General features: G+C 51.8%; 1 protein-coding gene across 8 annotated transcripts in view; it reads right to left on the reverse strand.

Moving 5' to 3' along the window:
- Positions 1-298: 298 nt before the first annotated feature.
- The window catches only part of EBF4 (EBF family member 4), a 66194-nt gene continuing 46201 nt past the window's right edge, over positions 299-20291 (reverse strand). For 2 of the 8 annotated variants that reach the window (XM_069548174.1, XM_069548171.1), the window contains exons 8-18: positions 15696-15777; positions 14796-14913; positions 14562-14695; positions 14343-14469; positions 12286-12374; positions 12075-12140; positions 11800-11977; positions 11543-11731; positions 8331-8528; positions 7004-7079; positions 5988-6764 (exon numbers count right to left, since the gene is read on the reverse strand). In XM_069548174.1, the coding sequence (XP_069404275.1) occupies positions 7009-7079; positions 8331-8528; positions 11543-11731; positions 11800-11977; positions 12075-12140; positions 12286-12374; positions 14343-14469; positions 14562-14695; positions 14796-14913; positions 15696-15777 (1252 nt within the window). In that variant the 3' untranslated portion in view covers positions 5988-6764; positions 7004-7008. Of the gene's footprint in view, positions 1126-1597; positions 2172-5987; positions 6892-7003; positions 7080-8330; positions 8529-11542; positions 11732-11799; positions 11978-12074; positions 12141-12285; positions 12375-14342; positions 14470-14561; positions 14696-14795; positions 14914-15695; positions 15778-20291 lie in introns of those variants that run through there. The other 6 variants (XR_011248204.1, XR_011248206.1, XM_069548173.1 and 3 more) reach the window with 6 other exon arrangements.

Below are 20291 nucleotides of genomic sequence, written 5' to 3' on the forward strand. Positions count from 1 at the left end.
CCATCTCCAGTGGGGGCTGTGTATGTACTCAGAACACCCCCTTTCCCTTGCCAGTCCCTTCAGCTCTAATCCCAGCAGCTGCCCCTCCTCACTCCTCATCTCCTCAGGACTGAGGCAAGGTGGGGGCAGGGGTGGGCTTGGACACCTTCTCCTTTGAGAAGTGGCTAGAAGCAGGGGCACCTGGACAGAGGGTCCATGAGTGTCTTTCTGAAACTCCAAAAGAAGGGACCCAGAGCTAAGGGTTCAGCTGAGGGGAGACAGGTTTGCATCGAGGTAGAATGACTTAGTGAGCATTTGATTTGTAATGGTTCAACATTAGACATTTAATGAATGCAATTCAGCACAACAAAATAATGGAGAAATTTATATGATTCTCTTTATATGCCCATAAGCATTCCATAAAATTAGGCATCCACTCATAATTAAACTTTTTTTTTTTTAGAAAATTAGGAATAGAAGGATGCCTATAAAACCAAACATGACATTTAATGTTAAAAGTTTGCTGTTCATGACGAGGAATGAAATGAAACTGCCCACTAACACTACTTCTATTTAACTTTGTATTGAAGGCACCAACGGTGTATTTAAGAAAGAAAAGGAAAGAAAAGGAAAGAAAAGAAATAAGGATTGGAAATGAAGAGAAACACTGATGATAACACAGGATGATAACACAGATGACAATATCAACTTAAGAAAATCCAAGATAATCTGTGGAAGTATTACGAACTGTGAGTTCAATGTGACCCCTTGCTCACACCATATATAAAAATTAAAGTATCTTCTTGATTTGGGGATAGGTGAAGGTTTCTTAAAAGGGATACAAGAAACACTAACCATAAAGAAAAGATTGATAATTTAGACTACATTCAACTAAGAAATTCCAGTTATCAAAAAATCCCTTAGTGACAGTGAGCAGCAAAGTGAGGAAGAAGTGACAGGAGGACCTGAGTCCATCACAGAGGTCAGCGCCCGCATCAATCAGGACTCTCGCTTTGGGGGTCTTCTTATGAACACCAGACTTCAAAGTAGCTGGCTTCAAGCTGGCTCATTCCCTTCTGCCACCCAAAGTGTGTTGGTACTGCTTGCTGGAATGGCAGCAGAGGAAGGAAGCTCGTGGGTGCAAAGCTGTGGACAAGGAGGGGAAGTTGGTCAGACCAGGAGTAGGAGCAAGGAGCCTCTGAGAATCACTGAAGAGCCTGGCTCTTCTAGAACCAGGGGACAAAGACACTGTGTGATCTGTGAACTTCTTTCTATCTGGAGAAGTAATCTTAGGGAAGAGACAAGAGATTTGGGGGTCCATTTGAAACACCTCAACCATGTATAATGCTTGTCTCATTCTAAGTCGACCATATGGTGGGGGAAATAGACCTTAGAGGTTACTCTGGCAAACAACTAACACCTTATATTCAAGGGCATGAGGTTTTACTGTTTTAGCTTTCACATTTATGTCCACAGTTCATCTTAATTGATTTTTGTGAATGCTGTGTAATAGAGGTCAGGTTCCATCTTTTCATATCAATATTTGATTGACCCAAAGTCATTTATTGAAAAGACCAGCCTTTCTGCATTGCACGGCAGTTTCCATTTTTCTGGGAGATTTTTCTCTTTTTGGTTGCACCATGTGGCTTGTGAGATGTTAGATCCCTGACCAGGAATTGAACTCAGACCACAGCAGTGAAAGCTCTGAGTTCTAACCACTTGACTGCCAAAGAGTTCCCTGGGAGATTTTTCTTTTTGGAAGAAACTAAGGGTGCCTCCAATATGGGCAGGGATGGGAAGAGGAGGATGTTTAGCAAAACAGTCAGCATCAGGGCTGATCAAAGGTGTGGTCAGACTTCCTTGGAGTTAGTGAGGCCTGTTCACAGCGGGTCCTGTCTGAGCCAAGTACAGCCCCAGAGGCTGCTGGAGGATGCAGAACACAGCAGCATGGTTCTGCTGGGAAACAAATGGGAGGGACACAGAGGATTTCCTGGGAGATGCTCTTTCTCTAAAGGTCAAGTGACCAACAATGTGACCCCCATCTTATTCCCACCCCATTAGCCCTGTGGGAAAAAAAAGCCTGGTGGTGGGCTGATGCTGAGAAGGATCCCTTTGTCATCTGTCATCTTGGTACCTCCACCGGAAACAGTCTGAGCAGAGTTTGTGTCATCTGGTCTCAGGACAGGGATGACCTGCAGATGATGAAAAATTCATAAACTGACTTCAACCAGGAAAAACCAACTTCCTCTTCCACTGCTGGACTGCCTGGGGCCACCTCCGGTGCACACAGTCACTCCCTACCCAGAGCCCCTCATCTTTGCCTCTTCAGTGTGCCCCTGTCTGACTCGGTCTGCCATCACTGCATCCCTTTGCCTGAGATATTTCTCTAGTTTCTGGGGCCTGTTGTCACCCTAGAAGTTCCAGGAAGGTGGTGCTCTCCTCTCACCGCCCCTAGAAGCTTCTGACCACTGACTGATGCTTGCTCCTTGACCCTCAGGTGGGAAATCTGAGGCATGTGTTTCACATGGTTTCCCAGAGTTTTCTGGTGGGACTAAGCCTCAGATAACTCACAAAAGTGACTTGCTTACGCACACACAGTATTGGGCTTCCTTGCCTCCCCTGCCTCCCTTCCTCTGTCTCTCACTACTGCTCCCTGAGATTACGCCCCAAATAAACCCTCCAAGACCAAATCTTTGTCTCACACTCTGCTCCTGGGGGAATCCACATGAAGACAACCCCCATTCCAGGTGCATGATGCCACCCTAACCAATATGAACATAGGCACAGGGTTAGAACTTTCACCATTGGCCTGTTGTGTCCAGCACTTCCAGGGGTCAATCCCCATGACCCAGTCTTATCTTGTCTACAAAGCCTCAGGACTGTTGCTAGAATTAGGACCTTGTTATATGCTAGCATTTGTTGGGCAGTGGGGTCTCCATAGAGATTTATATAAGATCAAGACCAGGCCTCTGTCACTAGTTTAACATCACCCTGACTCAGGATGGCTGGACAAACTTTATTTTCTTGGGCTCCAAAATCATGGTGTGTGGTGGCTGCATCCACGAATTTAAAAGACACCTGCTCCTTGGAAGAAAAGCTATGACAAATCTAGACAGCTTTTTAAAAAGCAGAGACATCACTTTGTCAGCAATGGTCCTTATAGTCAAAGCTATGGTTTTCCCAGGAGCCATGTACAGATGTGAGAGTTGGACTGTGAAGAAGGCTGAGTGCTGAAAAATTGATGCTTTTGAACTGTGGTGTTGGAGAAGACTCTTGAGAGTCCCTTGGACTGCAAGGAGATCAAATCAGTCAATCCTCAAGGAAATCAGTCCTGAATATTCATTGGAAGGACTGGTGCTGACGCTGGAACTCCAATACTTTGGCCACCTGACTCGAAGAACTGACTCATTGGAAAAGACCCTGATGCTGGGAAAGATCGAAGGCGGGAGGAGAAGGGGAAGACAGAGGATGAGATGGTTGGATGGCATCACTGTCTCGATGAACATGAGTTTGAGCAAACTCTGGGAGATAGTGAAGGACAGAGAAGCCTCGCATGCTGCAGTCCAAGAGATTATAGAGTTGGACACATCTGAGCAACTGAACAACAGGATGGCTGGAGCGATGGAAAATAGAGTACCTTTCAACTAGAGAATGCTGGAAGTTCACAGACATGTTCTGACTGTGAGAACCAGAAAAAAAAAAAAAAAGCCTTCGTTGCTTTGCTGGAAGTGCTGCAGACCCAGATGCAGGCCCAGACTTGCTTGCAGGCTTGTCTCGTACTGATCCACGACTCATGGTCCAGATTCACTCACTCACTAATTATCAGTTACAAAAAGGCTTGGTGTGATTACTTGCCAGATATGGTTAACAGTTGTCATCTCAAGTGACATCCCTGACTAGAGACTGTGTTAAAAAGGATTTTGTGACCCTGGTGGTTCTGTGGAATAGTAGAACTGTTGGTTATACATGTCCATGTCCCCTCACTGTTTCAGAATTTGTTTACAACATCCTACAACAAAGCCTGCTGGTGGCTTTTTCCCTGCAGGAAGGACAGGCAGGCCAGAAGTGTCAGAGAGTTAATCTCCTGGGAGCAGCCTCTAGGCAGTGACAGATGAGGGCTGGAGGATCAATATCCCAGATCCTCTTGCCCTTTGGGTGAGAAAACTCAGATGTGCTCTACACTGTCTTCCAGAGTTCTGCAGCAGGGAACCTGTCCCAGGTTCTGCCTCTAGGGGTACCAAAACCAAGATACATGAGAAAGAAAATTGTGTCAGTCAGCTAGGCTGCCCGGATAAAATACCATAGACTAGGTAGCTTAGACAAAGAAATTTATTTTCTCACGGATCTGGAAGATAGAAGTCCCAGACCAAGGTGCAGACTGATTCGATTCCTGGGGAGGACTCCCTGACTTGTGGGTGGCTCCCTCCTCGCTGTGTTGTCACACAATGCAGAGAGCTCCGGGCTCTCTTCCTCTTCACACACGGTCACCGGTTTCATCAGATTAGGGTCCCACTCTTATGACCTCATGTAACCTTCATCACCTGCTTAAAGGTCCTATCTCCAAATACAGCCACAAAGGCAGAGGGGTTTGGGCTCCATGTATGAATTTTGAGAGGACACAATTCAGTCTAGAGCAAGCATCATAAGTGATTGGCTCTGTCTGCTATGAATGAGGGAGTGGGAAGTGTCTTTACTGATTGACTGGCTGCACTGAGCAGTTTGTGGGATCTCAGTTTCCTGAAACTGGACCCCCAGCAGTGGAGGAAGTGCAGGGTCCTAACCACTTAACCCCCAAGGAATTCCCAGGTGTGAGCAGCATAGACTCAAACTGTGGCTTGGGTATAGTTGTGAGATCCATGAGGACAAATACCACATCTTATTTACACCAGCCACAGCACCTGACCCATTCCAGGAACCAGAGCTACCACTACTCAGTAATAACCTGTATCTCGTAAGATCAGCAGGTAGCAGGTAGTCAGCTTGGGAGGGCCCTGGACTGTAGAAACTGCTCAAAGCCTGCATGGAACAGGGTGTGGCTGCCAGGCTTTGGGGCTCTGCAACACAGGCTGAAGGTAGGAACTGAGGGGAGGCGAGGCAAGCACTAAGAAGGCAGGATGACCCAAGGCTACCCAGTCATGGGCCCAGGGGAGATGAATCCCAGGGATTGCAGGAAAACAAGAGGAGAAAGTGGAGGCCTCTGAAGGACAGGGCCAGCCCATCTGCCTTGGCAAGTGTATTAGTCCAGAGGCCTGCAGGGTGCAGACTTAGGGGAAAGACAGGGTTTCCACAGGCCAGAGTCAAGGAGTGCTGGCAGGAGAGAGAAGGAAGCCTGAAGCCTGGAGCTGGACCCTGGGCTCTCTGGACAGTACCTCAAAAAAGTGGCTCCCAGTGTCATAGAGGCAGACCTTTGGGGTCCAGGGGACACTGGTGGGGGAGCGACTGGGATTCATCCTGAGTTGGGTGAATGAGCCTGGGAATCCTGCCTTTCTAACCACCTCTCTTCCCAAACTCTAGGACAGGAGAGCTGGCAAGTGCCTAGAGCTGGGGAGGAGCGAAGAGGTTAGGGGTGTTAGGCAGCCTTAGAAGCAAAGTTTCCCCACCCAGAGGCCTCCAATCAGGAAGAATTTCACTTCTGAGCCTCTGTACATTGGGGTAGTATTTAGTTGGCTCTGTTCTGGTTCCCAGCAATGTCCTTCTGATAAGACCCTCTCCAACCCGCTTTGGTCCCGGTCAGACAGCTGGGGGACTGATTCCTCAGTGCCCAGGATGTGTTCCCAGTCAGTGCTGTCAGGGCTGAGCCCATGTCCTGGGTCTTCAGGCCTGCTGGCTTCCCACCCGTCCAGGGCCCCCATACACAGTATCCGAGAGCATATCTTGGGCAGGGAATACTTGTCAGTTGAACTCCAATGCTATTGAAAAAGTCCAAGGTGTAAGAAGGCTGCTCAGGGGCATTTTAGAGCTGTAGAGTGAAGCAGACCCATGCCAAGGAAGCAGACAGAGAGGCCAGGTGGCTAGCTGTATTTGAGTTTATTGTTTTTTTCCAACCTCAGCAGAACATGAGGCCAGGGGCAGCTGGACCCATGATTCTATGGGGCCAGCTAGAGTCATCTGTGTGGAGGGCCAGAGTCCATGAGACATTCACCGAGGGCAAGATCAACCAATCCAAGGGTCCTGGCGCCTCCTCTTCTGTGTCCTTCATGCCCAAAGCCCCCTCTGAGATTCATGATGTGGCAAGAATGAGTGAGCAGGACCCAAGGAGTGGGGCAGCCATGGGATCAAGTAGCTGTCAGAAGCTCCATGGGAGCCTAGGCAGGCTGCTGGGCACCACCCCTTGCCCCAGAGAGAACTGGGATGCTGGGATGGTTGAGATGGTCAGACGCAAACAGGACCTTCCCAGCCCACCTCTCCCTGAGCTCTTTCCCACAGTCCCCATCCCTGCTCATATCACCAGATGTCCTTGGTCTGTACAAGGTCCATCTCTTTCAGAGGAACTGACCCAGCAAGTAAGGTCAGGCATCCCAGCACCTCCCTAGGATGCTCTCTGAACAAGAGCATCAGCACAGTGCTGGGGCTTCCAACAAGCCCCAAGAAAAGGGAGGTGAGAGAAGCCTGTAGGACTGAAGTGCCCTTGAGCACAGGGAGGAAGGGCTCTCCCCATTCAGGGTTGTGGGTTGAGGTCTGCCTGCAGCCCTGGCCCTGCATCTGTCTGTGCTATCATCCACAGCATGGGTGTGAATCCTGGAGGGACCACTAGTCCAAGCTCAGTGGGGGCAACACCTGTAGACCTGGTGGGGAAGGAAAAGATGAAGATCCTGGAGGAAGGCTGGCCACAGGCAACGGGAAGCCACTTCTCTCTTCTTGTTTAGCCTGGGCCACTGGGTTTTGTGGTCCTGACAACTGTCTAGATGGGCCCTGGAGAGGGAGACCTGGACCTCAACTCCCCATCCCTGCTAAAGGCTTTTGGAGAGAGCCCATCCAAGGGTGGGGTAGGGGTGGGGAAGGCAAGACCCAGCCAAAGACCTACCGTAATTAGGAGTACGCCAGGCCTTGAAGTCCCCGAGCTGGAGAGTGAAACTTGTCAGAATCTTCAAAAGGCTGGTCTACAGTAACCAAGGAGGGGAACCATAAGCCATGTGTAGCCTGCACCCCTCTCGATTGGAAGCAGCAGGCACTTTTTCAGGGCAGAGCTATCAAGAGCCTTGAAGGTAGTCAGCCACCCCCACTCCTAGCCTGGGCCCAGCACTGCAGATAGTTAGGTGAGGTGTGTCCCTCAGACCTCTTAGGAGGTGCAGCCTCAAGCTCTTGCTCCCCTAGTTTCGTCAGTCAAGAGAGATGACTCTAGGGGTCGTCTTCCCTCTTCTTCCCAGCATTTCTCCTTCTGAGGGCCTCTCTCAAGGTGAGGAAGTGGACAGCCATGTATCAGGATGGGAAAGGACAGAGGGCAGCCTCCAGAAGTACTGATACTTAATGCAGTGATGGCAGCAAGTCTTCCTCCCACATCCCACGAAATTCACCCCTTCCATCACTCTTGCCTCTGCCTAAACCCCTCACTATGGTCTGCTGCAAAAGAAACTGGTGGTCCTCTGTCCTTCCTATTCCCTGCATTTTAAGCTTCAAATACACTTAAGAAAAATTATCCAAAAATTGGAAACAAGGACAAATATGACCGTGTTCCACCTCAAATCATCCTAGAGCGTCATCTAACAAGCCCACCCCACGAGTCATCTTATTCAAGGGGATGCAACTCTTTTTGACTTGCTATATACATTACTGGTTAGAGCCCAGGCTTTGTTAAGTTGGATGTTGACTTGGAAGAGATTGATAAATGGTACATAAATTATTTCACTAATGGACTGTGGGAGGGTGACCTGGTCTCAATTCCCTATCTATAAAATGGGGAAGGCAAAGCTAGGCTAAAGTTTATCTAAGGTCAGCCTCCCTCCATTCACTGAGTGACCAGGTCTCTCATGATGGTGTATGCTACCCTCCAGTGGACGCAGGGAGGTACAGGTCAAAGGCATGCAGTCCACGCTACGGTTCCTCCAGCTGTGTGTTGGGTCTTTACTCTGGGCTCAACTGGATGGGGGTGAGGCCCTGGAGTGGTTTCCAAACCTTTCCGACTAGTATCTGAGTGTTTTTGATGGTCCAGAGTGAGACCATCCCAAGCTATGAGGCCCAGGGAAGAGGGTCCAGATAGGCCTCCTTGGACCCCTGCAGAGCTTCCTTCTCTGCACCCCTCAGGGAGAACTGGGCAACTGGCTTCAAGCTCTTGTGAGATACGGATGGAGTGGGCCCCGCAAGCCCAGCTGCTCCACCAGGTAGGTCCTAGCAAGGCAGCTCAGAGCACTCACCTGGAAGCCCCTCTCCGTGGGTTCTGGGGCAGGCCTGGGGTGGGGAGCTGGGCGGGCGCAGCACGGGGGCAAAAGCGCTCCTCTGTTTGACAGCGGAGATCATGTGGACAGGCGAGAAGGAGAAGACGCTGGTGGTAGGGGCAGCCGCCGGGAGGGACATGGAGGAGGCAGAGGCCAGCGGGGGGCTAGAGGGCATGACTCCGGGGCGGGGCGGGGAGGGGCAGGCGCAGCAGGGAAGGCAGTGGGAGACACAACAGGGAGACAGCACCAGAGTGAGCAGCCTGGTTGCTGTCCTGGCACGAGCAGTATGCCCTGTGCGGGCTGCTGAACTGGGTGCCAGGCTCAGCCCTCAGTGGGAGGCTGTGAAGGTTTTGGGGGGACCAGTACAGTGTAGAGTCTGGAGGCAGCCTGAGAGCCTCTAGGATTATGGGCTAGCACTTGATGTTTGGGGCAGTGGGAATCTAGAGACCCTTTCTCTTAGGGTTGGAGATGATAAGACCAGAAGAGGTTAAAAAAGCAAGCAAGCAAGCAAGCAAAACCAGAACATCCAATGAAACCAAATACAGAGAGATGTCCATAAAGATAGGAATGAAGATGAGATGGAACAAGTTAGGATTCCTGCTGAAAATCACCGGGATTCTGAGAAACTCAGAAATATTGATGGGCCCTGGGGCATCAAGGTTAGAGTCAAAGGTCAAGGGCAGGTGGTCAGGGTGAAGTTTGGGGGGTTCACATAGGTTCCTGTTATAAGGCCTCTCTGTCCAGGATCACAGCTCACACAAGAGCCCTAACTCCCCCTGACAAGTATGTGCCCCTTACAAATTGCACTCCCTTTAACCCTCAACACTTTGTTCTCTTCCAGCTTAATGCCAGTCCTCACCATCTTCAGCCCTGGTCCTAGAGGCTTCCTCTATCTCCTTCCAGCTCCTCAATTTTAAGGAAATGTACAAAAATCCACATTCTCAGATCGTCCTGTTCTTTAACCCCCTGACCTCCACAGCTGTGGCTTGTTCTCCTGAGAATAACCAGGGAGCCTCCCACCCACAGCCTCTGTCTGCCCCTCCTTCTTCTGCCCCACTTCCTCTCTTGAGGCTCCTGCCCAGGTCATTTCTGGATCCCTCTTTCTACATCCTCATCTGAACCCAATTCCCTGCCTCTCTTTTCCAAACACCAATAGGACTGTGATTTGAGTGTTGTTCAAGAAGCGGCCAGTGGGGTGAGGTTGGGAGTTTCCTGAAAGAAAACAGGAGCCTGAGAAAACTGCTTTTGGCATTTAGAAAACACTCTCATCCCCATCCCCCGCCCCCCACTTCGGAACAGTGATGCCTTCAACAGCTGTCCCTGTTCCAAATGTGCTCAGCCCCATGGATCATCTCCTTTAAGACAATGCTGACTGCTAGCTAATGAGGCCCATGGAACTCCATGGAGGGCTTGAGATGAATGGCAGAAATGCACTGTATCTTTCAAGGCCCAGAGCTCACAGCTGCATTTTGCAGCTTGGGTAGTACTGGGAGTTGTGGGTCAGTTCAGAGCTGCTGGGGGCTGAAGCAGAAGGCAGAGAAGAGGTCTAAGCAGACAGCCTCTGGCAGGGACCGTTCCGTATGTTATTACAGGCACACCCTGGCAAACTCACTGAGAATGACACCCACTGGAGTGCCACCACAAAGCACGCCCAAGGGGAGTGGATGGGGACTGGACAGGACACTACTAGATGGGACTGGAGCGGGGCTGTGATGCTGGAGTAGGGCATACACAGCTAGGGAATTCTTGACCTCTTGGCTGAATGGGAAGACTCCAGGCAATTGGCTTTCGCCCCCTGGGGCACTTTGTTCCTCCACTGCTGACTGATTGTACTGTGTGTGTGATGGATAAGGGGGGCTGGTGTTTCAAATTCCACCAGCTTTGATCTGGGGGGAACCCTGAGACAGGTGGTAAGAGTACTGTGCAGAACTGAAGCAAAGTGGGAGCACTGTAGCCTAGCTAGAGCAAAGAGGAGACAGGAGTCTTGGTGGGGACACCATGCATAGGGGGCTTCTGGTCCCAGACACTGAGCCCAGGCCAAAGGAAGAGCCCCAGAATCCAACTCACAGCCAAAAAGGAGGTAGGCCATGGCAAGGAAGTCTAGGCAGGTGCCAGATATGTTGGTCTTCAGCAATAGCAAACAAAAGACAGGGGATAGGCTAAGGAAAGGCAGGAAAAGCCAAGCAGCCAGCTCCTTCTTGGCCGGCTTTCCCACTCCTCTGGCACAGCAGTGTCTTCCAGGAATCAAGGTGCATGCTCTCTTACAATTGCTGGGCAAGCTCCTTGAAGGTGAGCAAGGGTGGAGCTATCCCCCAAGCCAGGTGCTTTACAGAGTAAGTGCTTCATACATGTCTGCTGAATAGCTAAGCTATAGGAACCTGTAGACAGGCTCTTTTGGAACTTGGGAGTTGAGGGCCACGCATGGTAAAAGCATAAATGCTCTCTGCTCATCTACTCAGCTCTGAGCTGCACACCTTAAGAAACCATACAGAAGATGGTTAGTGCCCACAGCTAGTGCAGGAATGCAAAGTCTCGCACTCTTTCTGAATTGTGTCCAAGCCCTTTATGTACACTTGAACATTCAGGTCTGAGAACAACCTTAAGCAACAGATGATACTGATCCTGTTTTACAGAGAAAACTGAAGTAACTTGCTGAATGTCAGCTCATTTCAACAAATGCTGGATCCAGGTGTCTGACTACACAGAATTCTCTTGCTCTGCACAATCAGATTGTGGGAGCTACCTCTTCCCTCCTCAAGCCCCCGCGTCTCCTGGGGGCCGTGGACACCTTTCTTGCGCCCTGAGTTTCCTCAGGCTTCCGGCAGGGGGCACCAGCCCTCCTTCTGAAGCCCTGGCATACAAAGGGAAGGCCGGCGGGCCACTAGATTTAAGGAGGATACCCTCGTGTTAAAGCGCATTTCAGCAGGAGGGAAAAGCTAGAAGCGATGTGCACAACTGCGGCCAGCAAAGAGATAAAGGTGCGAGAAGTGCCCTGGCCCCAGGGTGGCGGGGTGGGTCTCCAAAGGCAGAGAGAGGTCGCACACAGGAGGGCAAGGCCAGGGTCGACGCTCACCGGACAGGTGCCGGGAGTTCCTCCCAATCCCATAGGCTAGGAGGGGGCCGAGCTGAGCCCCATTCTGCTCCCCGGGGCCTAGTCCGTCCCCCCCGCCCCCCGGGCAGGGGACACTCACTGGCGAAGGGTGAGGTGGCCGTGGAGCCATTGAGGAAGCTGGGGGACCCGGGCACACCGAGGCCGGTCACGCCCGGGGCCCCGTAGCCGCCGAGGCCAGCTCCGAGGCTGCCGCCGTAGCCGCTCTGCTGTGAGCCGGGGCTGGGCGCGAACCCGCGCGGGGACGCGCTGCCACAGCTGCGCGCATACCCTGCGGGAGAGCCGCCGTCAGTGGCGTGCGCCCGCAGGGAAGGGGCCTCCGGGCGGCGGCGGACGCACCTGGCTCCGGCCCCGGCGTGGCGTCCCCGACGGCGATGGCCAGCGGGCTGCTGAAGGCGTTGATGCCCACGACGGCAGGGTGCGGGTGGCTGGGCGCCAGGGGTCCGAGCGGCGCCGGCGGGCGGGGGGCGCTGTACAGAGCCTCAGCCACGTCCGCCGCGCGCTTCAGGAGGAGCTCCTGCGAAGACAAGAGCGGGCACGGCCGGGGCAGCAGCGGGCGCCGGGAGGCGGGCAGCACCGGGCCCGGCGCGGGGAGGCGGGCGGAGGCGCCATACCTGGTTGCCGCTGGGCACTCCGTACAGGGCCTCTGCCAAGTCGGCCGCCCGCTTCAGCAACACTTCCTGGGGGCAGGGGAGGAGACGGCGGACGGAGGGGCGGCCCCGGGCGGGGGTGGCGGTGGTGCAGGGGGCCCGGAGCTACCTCTTCCCTCCCTATCCCCCCTCCGGCCACCGGCCACCGTCCTCCCTGCCTCGCCCTTTTGAGTACCTTGGGCAGCCTCTCGGGGTCTCCGGGGTGTCTGGGAATAACTTTCTGCAGCCTCTGGAATCCGTAGTCAATGGTGGGCTCATTCAGGGCTGGGGAAAGGGGCGGTGTTTGCAAGACGCCCCTCCCCGCATAGCGCCTACCAGCAAGCGGTCCCCGAGCCTGGATGCAGACCCCCTCCTCCGAGCCCAGCCCAGGCCTCTGGGAGAACTCCAGGCACGTGGGTCAGCAAGGTTCGGGAAATTTCCTCAGTTCCTTTCGTGCTCATTGATTTCAACAAATGTTTAGCCAGGCCCTGTGCCAGCTGCTTGGCATTAACACACATGCACTATAGGATCCCATTTGTGATTTGAAAAAAGACACCTGTATAAAATAAAACTTCAGTACTCCTAGGGACAAGACTGGAGTTTTGTCTGCAGCTTTTCTTTGAGCTTATAAGGAGTAAACTATTTACCATAAAAAGAGAAAAAACGCGCAACAATCTCCATTTATCACAGCTCTGGTGGACTCTTAGCGGCGCCTGACTGTTAGGGGTACGCCTGTGCCCCAGGAATGGGCTGGCCCACACCCAGGGCTCTCGGGTGGATGCTGCAGCCTCCTGACCAGGCTTCCAAAACCTCTTCCCTTCACCTCCCCCCTCCTCTGGTCTGGCGGAGACCTATCTCACCAGCCTTAAAGCCCTACCTACCTTCTCCACTTCAAACTCTACATTTAGTGAATTTCCTTTTTTGATGTTGTTTAGTTGCTAAAGTTGTGTCGGACTCTTTTGCGAGCCCATGGGCTGTAGCCCACCAGGCTTCTCTGTCGGTGGGATTTCCCAGGCAAGAATACTGGAGTGGGTTGCCATTTCCTTCTCCAGGGGATCTTCCCGAGCCAGGGATAGAACCCATATCTCCTGTATTGGCAGATAGATTCTTTACTGCTGAGCCAGCAGGGAAGCCCATCTTAAGGCACCACTTCAAGGGTCTGCATACTTGCCATTCCTTCTCCTGGGACACCTTTTCCTCCTCACCTCTACCTCCTTATTGACCCCTCCAGTTCCAGCTTAGCAGTGTAGCCCGCACTCCCACCTGGAGGTTTTCTTGGACCATCTACCAGCTCCTCCACTGTGTAACTCTACCAGCCCATGTGGTGTTCCCTGCTTGTCCCCTCTCACTCTTATATTGGAGCTCCCAGCAAACAGTAAGTAGGGTGCCTTTTGAAGGGCTCAGTGAATATCTCTTGGGTGGGGTGGGGGAATGGGGAGAAGTGCTGGAAGGTGGCAGTGGAGAGCATACTGGCCAGGGGTCAAATAGAGCCAGGACGGGGGATGAAGCCAGATCTTCAGGAGTGGCCTACACGCCTGTCTTCTGTTAACTTTTTGCCCTGGCTTCGTGCAAGGTATGTGTGTGTGTGTGCATGCAGAATGAAGCCTGGGGTGGCTTGGGGGAACCAGGAGAACCAGGAAGATCTGGGAAGCAGCAAGTTATCTGGGGGCATCTTTTTTTTTTAACTTTTTATTTTGCATTGCAGTATAGAAGGGGACGACAGAGGATGAGATGGTTGGATGGCATCACCGACTCAATGGACGTGGGTTTGGGTGGACTCCAGGAGTTGGTGATGGACAGGGAGGCCTGGCATGCAGTTCATGGGGTTGCAAAGAGTCGGATACGACTGAGCGACTGAACTGAACTGAATAGCCAATTAACAATGTTGTGGTAGTTTCAGGTGGATGGCAAAGGGACTCAGCCATACATTTACATGTATCCATTCTTCCTATTGGGGGGCATCTTTGAAATAAATCTCCCCGTGGAGATGTTCTAGACACTGGGGAGTGCAGAAGGTGAAGCGGGTGCGGGGAGTTGCTCTGGTGGAGGCGAGGGAGGGAAACAGAAGTGAGGGAAAGAAGGTCCAGAGAGGACGTGTCCTGGGGTGTGGGGTGAGCACCAGCAGGGGCTTAGGGGGTCTGGCCACCTGGCCACACCACAGCGATTTGCCGACTCCCATACCAGGGCTAGTGTGTGTGACGTAGGGCTCCTTCCTGCAACCCTGGGTCTCCCCTCACCCACCTGACTCCTTACCTGTGTAGACAAAGCGTCCCGGGGCTCCCTTGCAAAACTGCTTGGATTTGTAGGACAGGGTCACCTCCACCACCCCAGGGATGTGCCGTGGGGGCGTCTGTACCCGTATGGCGTGGGGCGTGATGAGCTGCGAGGGGAGAAGGGAGGCCTGCGGGTTCTGACCCGGTGAGGGCAGGGTCCAGCCCCAGGCTGGGAGGGAGACTGGCGGGAGTGGCCCACCTCACTCCACACGAGCACGTTCCCAAACACGACCTGTAACCCGTCGAAGAAGTTGTCGCCGATGACAATGACGGTGGCGCCGCCTGTGGTCCAGCCCTCCCCGGGACTGATGGCCTTGATGCAGGGGGTGGCAGCTGGGAGGCAGGAGAGGAGCCAGGTCAGGGGCCCACGCCAAGGTGGGGACTGGGGCTAGCTGGGCCCGGGGCAGTAGGGTGTGGACTGGGGGGTCCTGACCTTCGGAGGGGTCCAGGCGGCGTGCCCTGCGGCCATGCTTGGAGTTGTTGTGCACAAACATGTTGTCTGACACAGCCAGCACATGTCCGTCCACGCTCACTGTTGTGGACACCACCACCTGTGGGGAGAGCCAAGGCCAGCCTGGCTGGGGCTCCCAGTAAGGGACTGCTGGGGGGGCACTGGCAACTTGAGGCTGGTGGCTGGATACTGTAACTGTAGTTCAGAGTCACTGGCATGAGGAAGAGCTTCAGCCCCGCTGGGGCTGAGCTGGTGGAAGGGGGACCAACTGGATCAGGTGACCCTCTCAGATACACAGTCTCTGGCTGCCCAGGGGAACGGACCCCCAGGAGCTAGAAAAATCGAAAGCCCTGAAAAAAAAAAACCTCTGACTCCTTGGGCAGAGTGGCTGCTATTTCTCCACTCACATGCACCACAGGCTGTATCCTTGGGGCGCCAAGTCAGGAATGGGTCTTAGGCAAGTGCAAGGGAGCGTTTTGATGGGGGAGGGGGGCATCAGCTTGAGAACCCAGTCAGCAGAAGCCCCTACCCTTGGGAGGAAATTGGGGCTACCTCCTTCTCCCCTCTACCCTTCACTGGGAGGGGTGTGCAGGTTGGGGATGTGCTAAGGGCAGCTGCTCTCTGCTTCACGCTATGCAAATTAGCTGGGTCGTTAATCATGTAAAAATGTCACAATTAGCATCTCCTTAAGTGGGACTCTAATGAAGCCTCCCTTGGCAGCCAGAGTAAGTGGAGACAGAGCTGCCCCACCCCCAGCAGGCACCAGGCTCCAAAACATGGGTCTGAGCAGAGATCAGCCCCTGGGGCCTTAGGATGGCAGGGTCATATCATGCCCGCCACCCCCCCTCCCAGCAGGAAAGGGTAGCAGACCCTCAGACCCACCTGGAAACGGCGCATGTCTCGGGGATTCCCCGCATTCTTTAGGCAATTCTGGTTGCATTTGAGGAAGAACTTGAGGAAGAACCTGAAACAGTGTGGTGGGTGGGCTCAAGGGGCTGAGGGTTCTAGAAACAGATGGAGATCCAGCTGCTTTCTGCCACGCCGCCTCCCAGCAGGGCAACTTCCCCTCTGCCTGCTCACACAAGGCACACACCCCACATTCCCATCCTCAGCTCCATATGCACAGGGTACATGCCGCACATCCAGGAGACCTGTCCCAACAACAACTTCACTGTCCAGAAAGTCTCCCACCTCCACAGTCTATAGATTACATAGTGCTTAACTGTCTCACAAAGTATATACTCATCATATCTATACACAGTAATTCATCCTAGAGAGCACATCCATTATACATATACTATATATACCTAGTACTCATGAATTATTATATACTCCATATGTAACAGGTACTCCCACTTACTAAAAACTTATCCCATACCATGTATATTTGTCATAGTATATGCTCATCACTGGAGAAGGAAATGGCAACCCACTCCAGTATTCTTGCCTGGAGAATTCTGTGGACAGAGGAGCCTGTTGGGCTACAGTCCACGGGGTCACAAGGGGCGGGACACGACTGAATGACTGAGCACAGCACATGCTCATCACATACACAGTGCATTCGTATCACATAGTGTATCCTTCCCCCAGAGTGCACCTATCAGTCTGGAGATGTTTACTCATCATGAACAGTAAATATACTATATCTACACTGTATATCGGAGAAGGAAATGGCACCCCACTCCATTATCCTTGTCTGGAGAATCCCACTTGTGGGCTACAGTCCATATGGTCGCAAAGAGTCAGACATGACTGAAGTGACTTAGCATGCACGCACACTCTATATGCCTTATATACTACTACGCACCAGATACAGCCGTCACACATAAAGTAGACCTATCGCACTTCACAGAAGCATATATAATATGTACTCTCCATCAGCCTGGACCCATGATGCACATGTGGTATGCTGATCACATAGTCTATATCATCACGCACAGTGTATGTCCATCCTACACTGTATATGCACTGAAAGAATATGAGTGCATACAGGAGTACACCATTTTTATGTTGTATGTGATTTCCCAGAATAGTCACTGCAGACACTGTATGGTCATCACATGTAGCAGACTCCCCCTTCCTTCTTCACCAGCACATCCCCCCAACAAATTCCCCTCACACACAGACCCTCTGTCCCACTACATCCCCAGCAAACAAATCTCCCTCACACACATTCTATATCCTTTATGTGTATGCTTAGTCTCTCAGTCGTGTCTGACTCTTTGCAACCCCATGGATAGCCTCCCAGGCTCCTCTGTCCATGGGGATTCTCCAGGCAAGAATACTGGAGTGGGTTGCCATGCCCTTCTCCAGGGTATCTTCCTCACTGAGGGATCAAACCCAGGTCTCCTGCATTGCAGGCTGATTCTTTACCATCTTAGCCACCAGGGAAGCCCTATATTCCTTATACACATAGCAAACACTACACAGAGCATATAGTCATCATATACACGTGGTGTACCTGTCAGACACACTGTACAGATACACAGTGGATACCTTCTTTTGCACATACAGTAATTAGAAAAAAGCACAGTATATGCAGTGATGTGACTGACTGTTTTTTTAGATAAACACATGAGAACTTGATCCTTCTTTTAGGCATTTGATGGGGATGGTGAGACCTTCTCTTCCCCCGCCCACTCTCCATGAGGTAACCATGGATAATACTCTGGTTTTGTACTGTTAGTAAACTCAGGATACTATCAGTCATCTGCCTTCACCCCTGCAGGACTCTGTGAACATCCAGGGAGTTGCTCTTTACAAACTGTAGTATTCTGGGCTACAGTCTGTGGGGGTCCCAGTACAAAGCATAGCCTCCTGGGCTGCTCTATGAGCTGAGCTACTCCAGTCAGCTGCCTCAGTTGATCAGCCCCCTGGTTTTGAACTCCAGATGTGTACATCCATTTAGCTCATCAGAGTTGCTTCCAAACTCTATGAGCATGAAATCAGATTTGTAGCAGGCTGTAAAAGCCTAGTCCCCAAAGCGGAAGTCCCCAAGTCCTGGGAGGGGTGGGCACCACCCCTGGACAGAGGTGTCCCCAGGGGAAGTTCCACCCCTCAGTGGAAGGTGGCAGCAGTCGCTTTCCCGGAGATGTGTCTCCCCTCCCACCTCTGACCCCTTAGCCCCTGTCATGTTCCCCCTCACAATGGGTCCCCTCCTGGGAACCCCTTTTAGTTCTCGTTCCATTGAGACACTCCACCAGCACACATTTTCACCCCTAGTGGACACCACCCAAGGAATACTTTCATGTAGTGTAGACCTTCTGTACACCCCTGCAGAGCATTCTGAGGTGCAGTCACCTCCTGTGACCCTGAACAGTGCATACCCCACAGGATACCCTGTAGCACAGACAGCTTATATGGCCCCCAAATTGTAGTCTCTACAGTGTAGATACCCTATATGCCATAGTAATAACTCCCTAGACCCCTGTGAGGGCCCTGTGGTGTATAGCCCTATAACCACAGTGCTGCTGCTGCTAAGTCGCTTCAGTCGTGTCCAACTCTGTGCGACCCCATAGACGGCAGCCCACCAGGCTCCACTGTCCCTGGGATTCTCCAGGCAAGAACACTGGAGTGGGTTGCCATTTCCTTCTCCAGTGCATGAAAGTGAAAAGTCAAAATGAAGTTGCTCAGTCATGTTCGACTCTTAGCGACCCCATGGACTGCAGCTTACCCAGCTCCTCCGTCCATGGGATTTTCCAGGCAAGAGTACTGAAGTGGGGTGCCATTGCCTTCTCCAACAGTAGTTACCTCATATATGTCCCACAGAGTGTAGACACCCTAGTCACACATGGTGCAGACCATTTCATTTAAACTCCATATCCATGTGCTTAGGCCTTTACACAGAGCTAGAAGGAGGACAAGACACTGGATAGGACTCAGTCTCTGTCCTAAAGTGGATTAATGCTAGCCCTCGGACATCACTGAAGACTCAACAAGCATGGGACACACTTCCTTTACATCCACACATGTGCCCTGGACACCCCACCCCACTCCCAAACCTGTGGAACTCTGGGATGTAGCTGGAGATGAAGACTTCCCAGGTACTGCCTCACTGTGTGGCCTGAGGTAAATCTTTTCACATTTCTCGGATCCTTCCTCATCCATGAACCAGGAGAGAAGCAACTGATGCTTGCTGAGGTCCCTTCTGATCCCGCCTTCATTTCAGCCTCCCAAAGCCTCAGGCTGCTGCTACCTGGAGGATCCTGGCTCCCCCTGGGAGGCTCCCTCATCAACCTCTCCCATAACCCTTGTCTGGCAGGTCTCGCACCATCTCCCTTCCCTGTACAGGCTGCATCTGTCCTTTGGATCCACACCAATTCCCAGTCTCTGTCTGGCCAACCTCTTCTGGCCCTTTTAGGCTACAGGGACCACCCCTCCCTGAGAACCCCAAGACTCTGCTGGTACCTCCATCTTTGCAGGCCTTTCCTGGGACATCTCAGTTTCTGAACCCCTGGTTGGCATCATCTGTAGGGTAGTACTGAATAAAAAGCAACCACACAAGGCCTGGGCTCTCTGTTGAGGGTACTGAAGCCAGTCCCCCTTTTCTTTCTTCCTGAACCTCTAGCTCAGAGCTCCACACAGTCGATGCCATCAGTGGTGGAGAGGCAGAAGTCTCACCCACTGCCATCTGGTAGTTGCTGAGGCAGTGTCCAGACAGCACCCATCCAGTCAGAGGCCAAGCTGATGCTAACACTGCAGATAGCCTGCGGCTCCACCACCACGGATATTAAGCAAAATCATCTATGACTTGGAAATAAGGCAAAAAGATGACAGTGAGTTCTTTCCAAGTCATCCTTGGAACAGTGGTTTTCAGAGTGTGGTGCCCAGACCAGCAGCACCAGCATCAGCCGGAACATGCTAGAAATGCAGAATCTCAGGCTCCACCCGAGACCCACTGAATCAGACACTCTTGAGGTGGGACTTAGCCATCTGTGTTTTCATAAATCCTCAGGTAATTCTGATGCACCCTAGGGTTTAGGAATGACTGCTTTAGAGCTGCACTATCCAATACGGCCGCCACCAGCCCTCAGTGGCACTGAGCACTTGAGATACGGTTAGTCTGAATTGCGGTGTGCTGTAAGCATAAAGTACATGCTGGATTTCAAACATTCAGAAAAAAAGGAATGTAACAATATCTCATTAGTAATGTTTTGGTATTGATTACATGTTGAAATAATATTTTGGATATCTTGAGTTAAATAAAATATATGATCAAATTAATTTTGCCAGTTTTTGTTTTTTAAAATGTGGCTACTAGAAAATTTAAAAATGACAAATGTATAATGGCTTATATCATATTTATATTACACAGTGTTTTTCCAGACTATTATGTTAACAAAGCCACCTAAGAATTAGCTGATTCTCTAGGGGAATAGAAAACTTTGACTCATATTTGCTATTAATTAGGGCCAGACTCTGTTAATTTAGGTGCTAATTTGCAGAAAACTGATGAGGTGCAAATCATTTTTGTTGGGA

The sequence above is a fragment of the Ovis canadensis genome, chromosome 13 (genome assembly GCF_042477335.2).
Source record: "Ovis canadensis isolate MfBH-ARS-UI-01 breed Bighorn chromosome 13, ARS-UI_OviCan_v2, whole genome shotgun sequence".
In the NCBI taxonomy this organism is placed as follows: domain Eukaryota; kingdom Metazoa; phylum Chordata; class Mammalia; order Artiodactyla; family Bovidae; genus Ovis; species Ovis canadensis.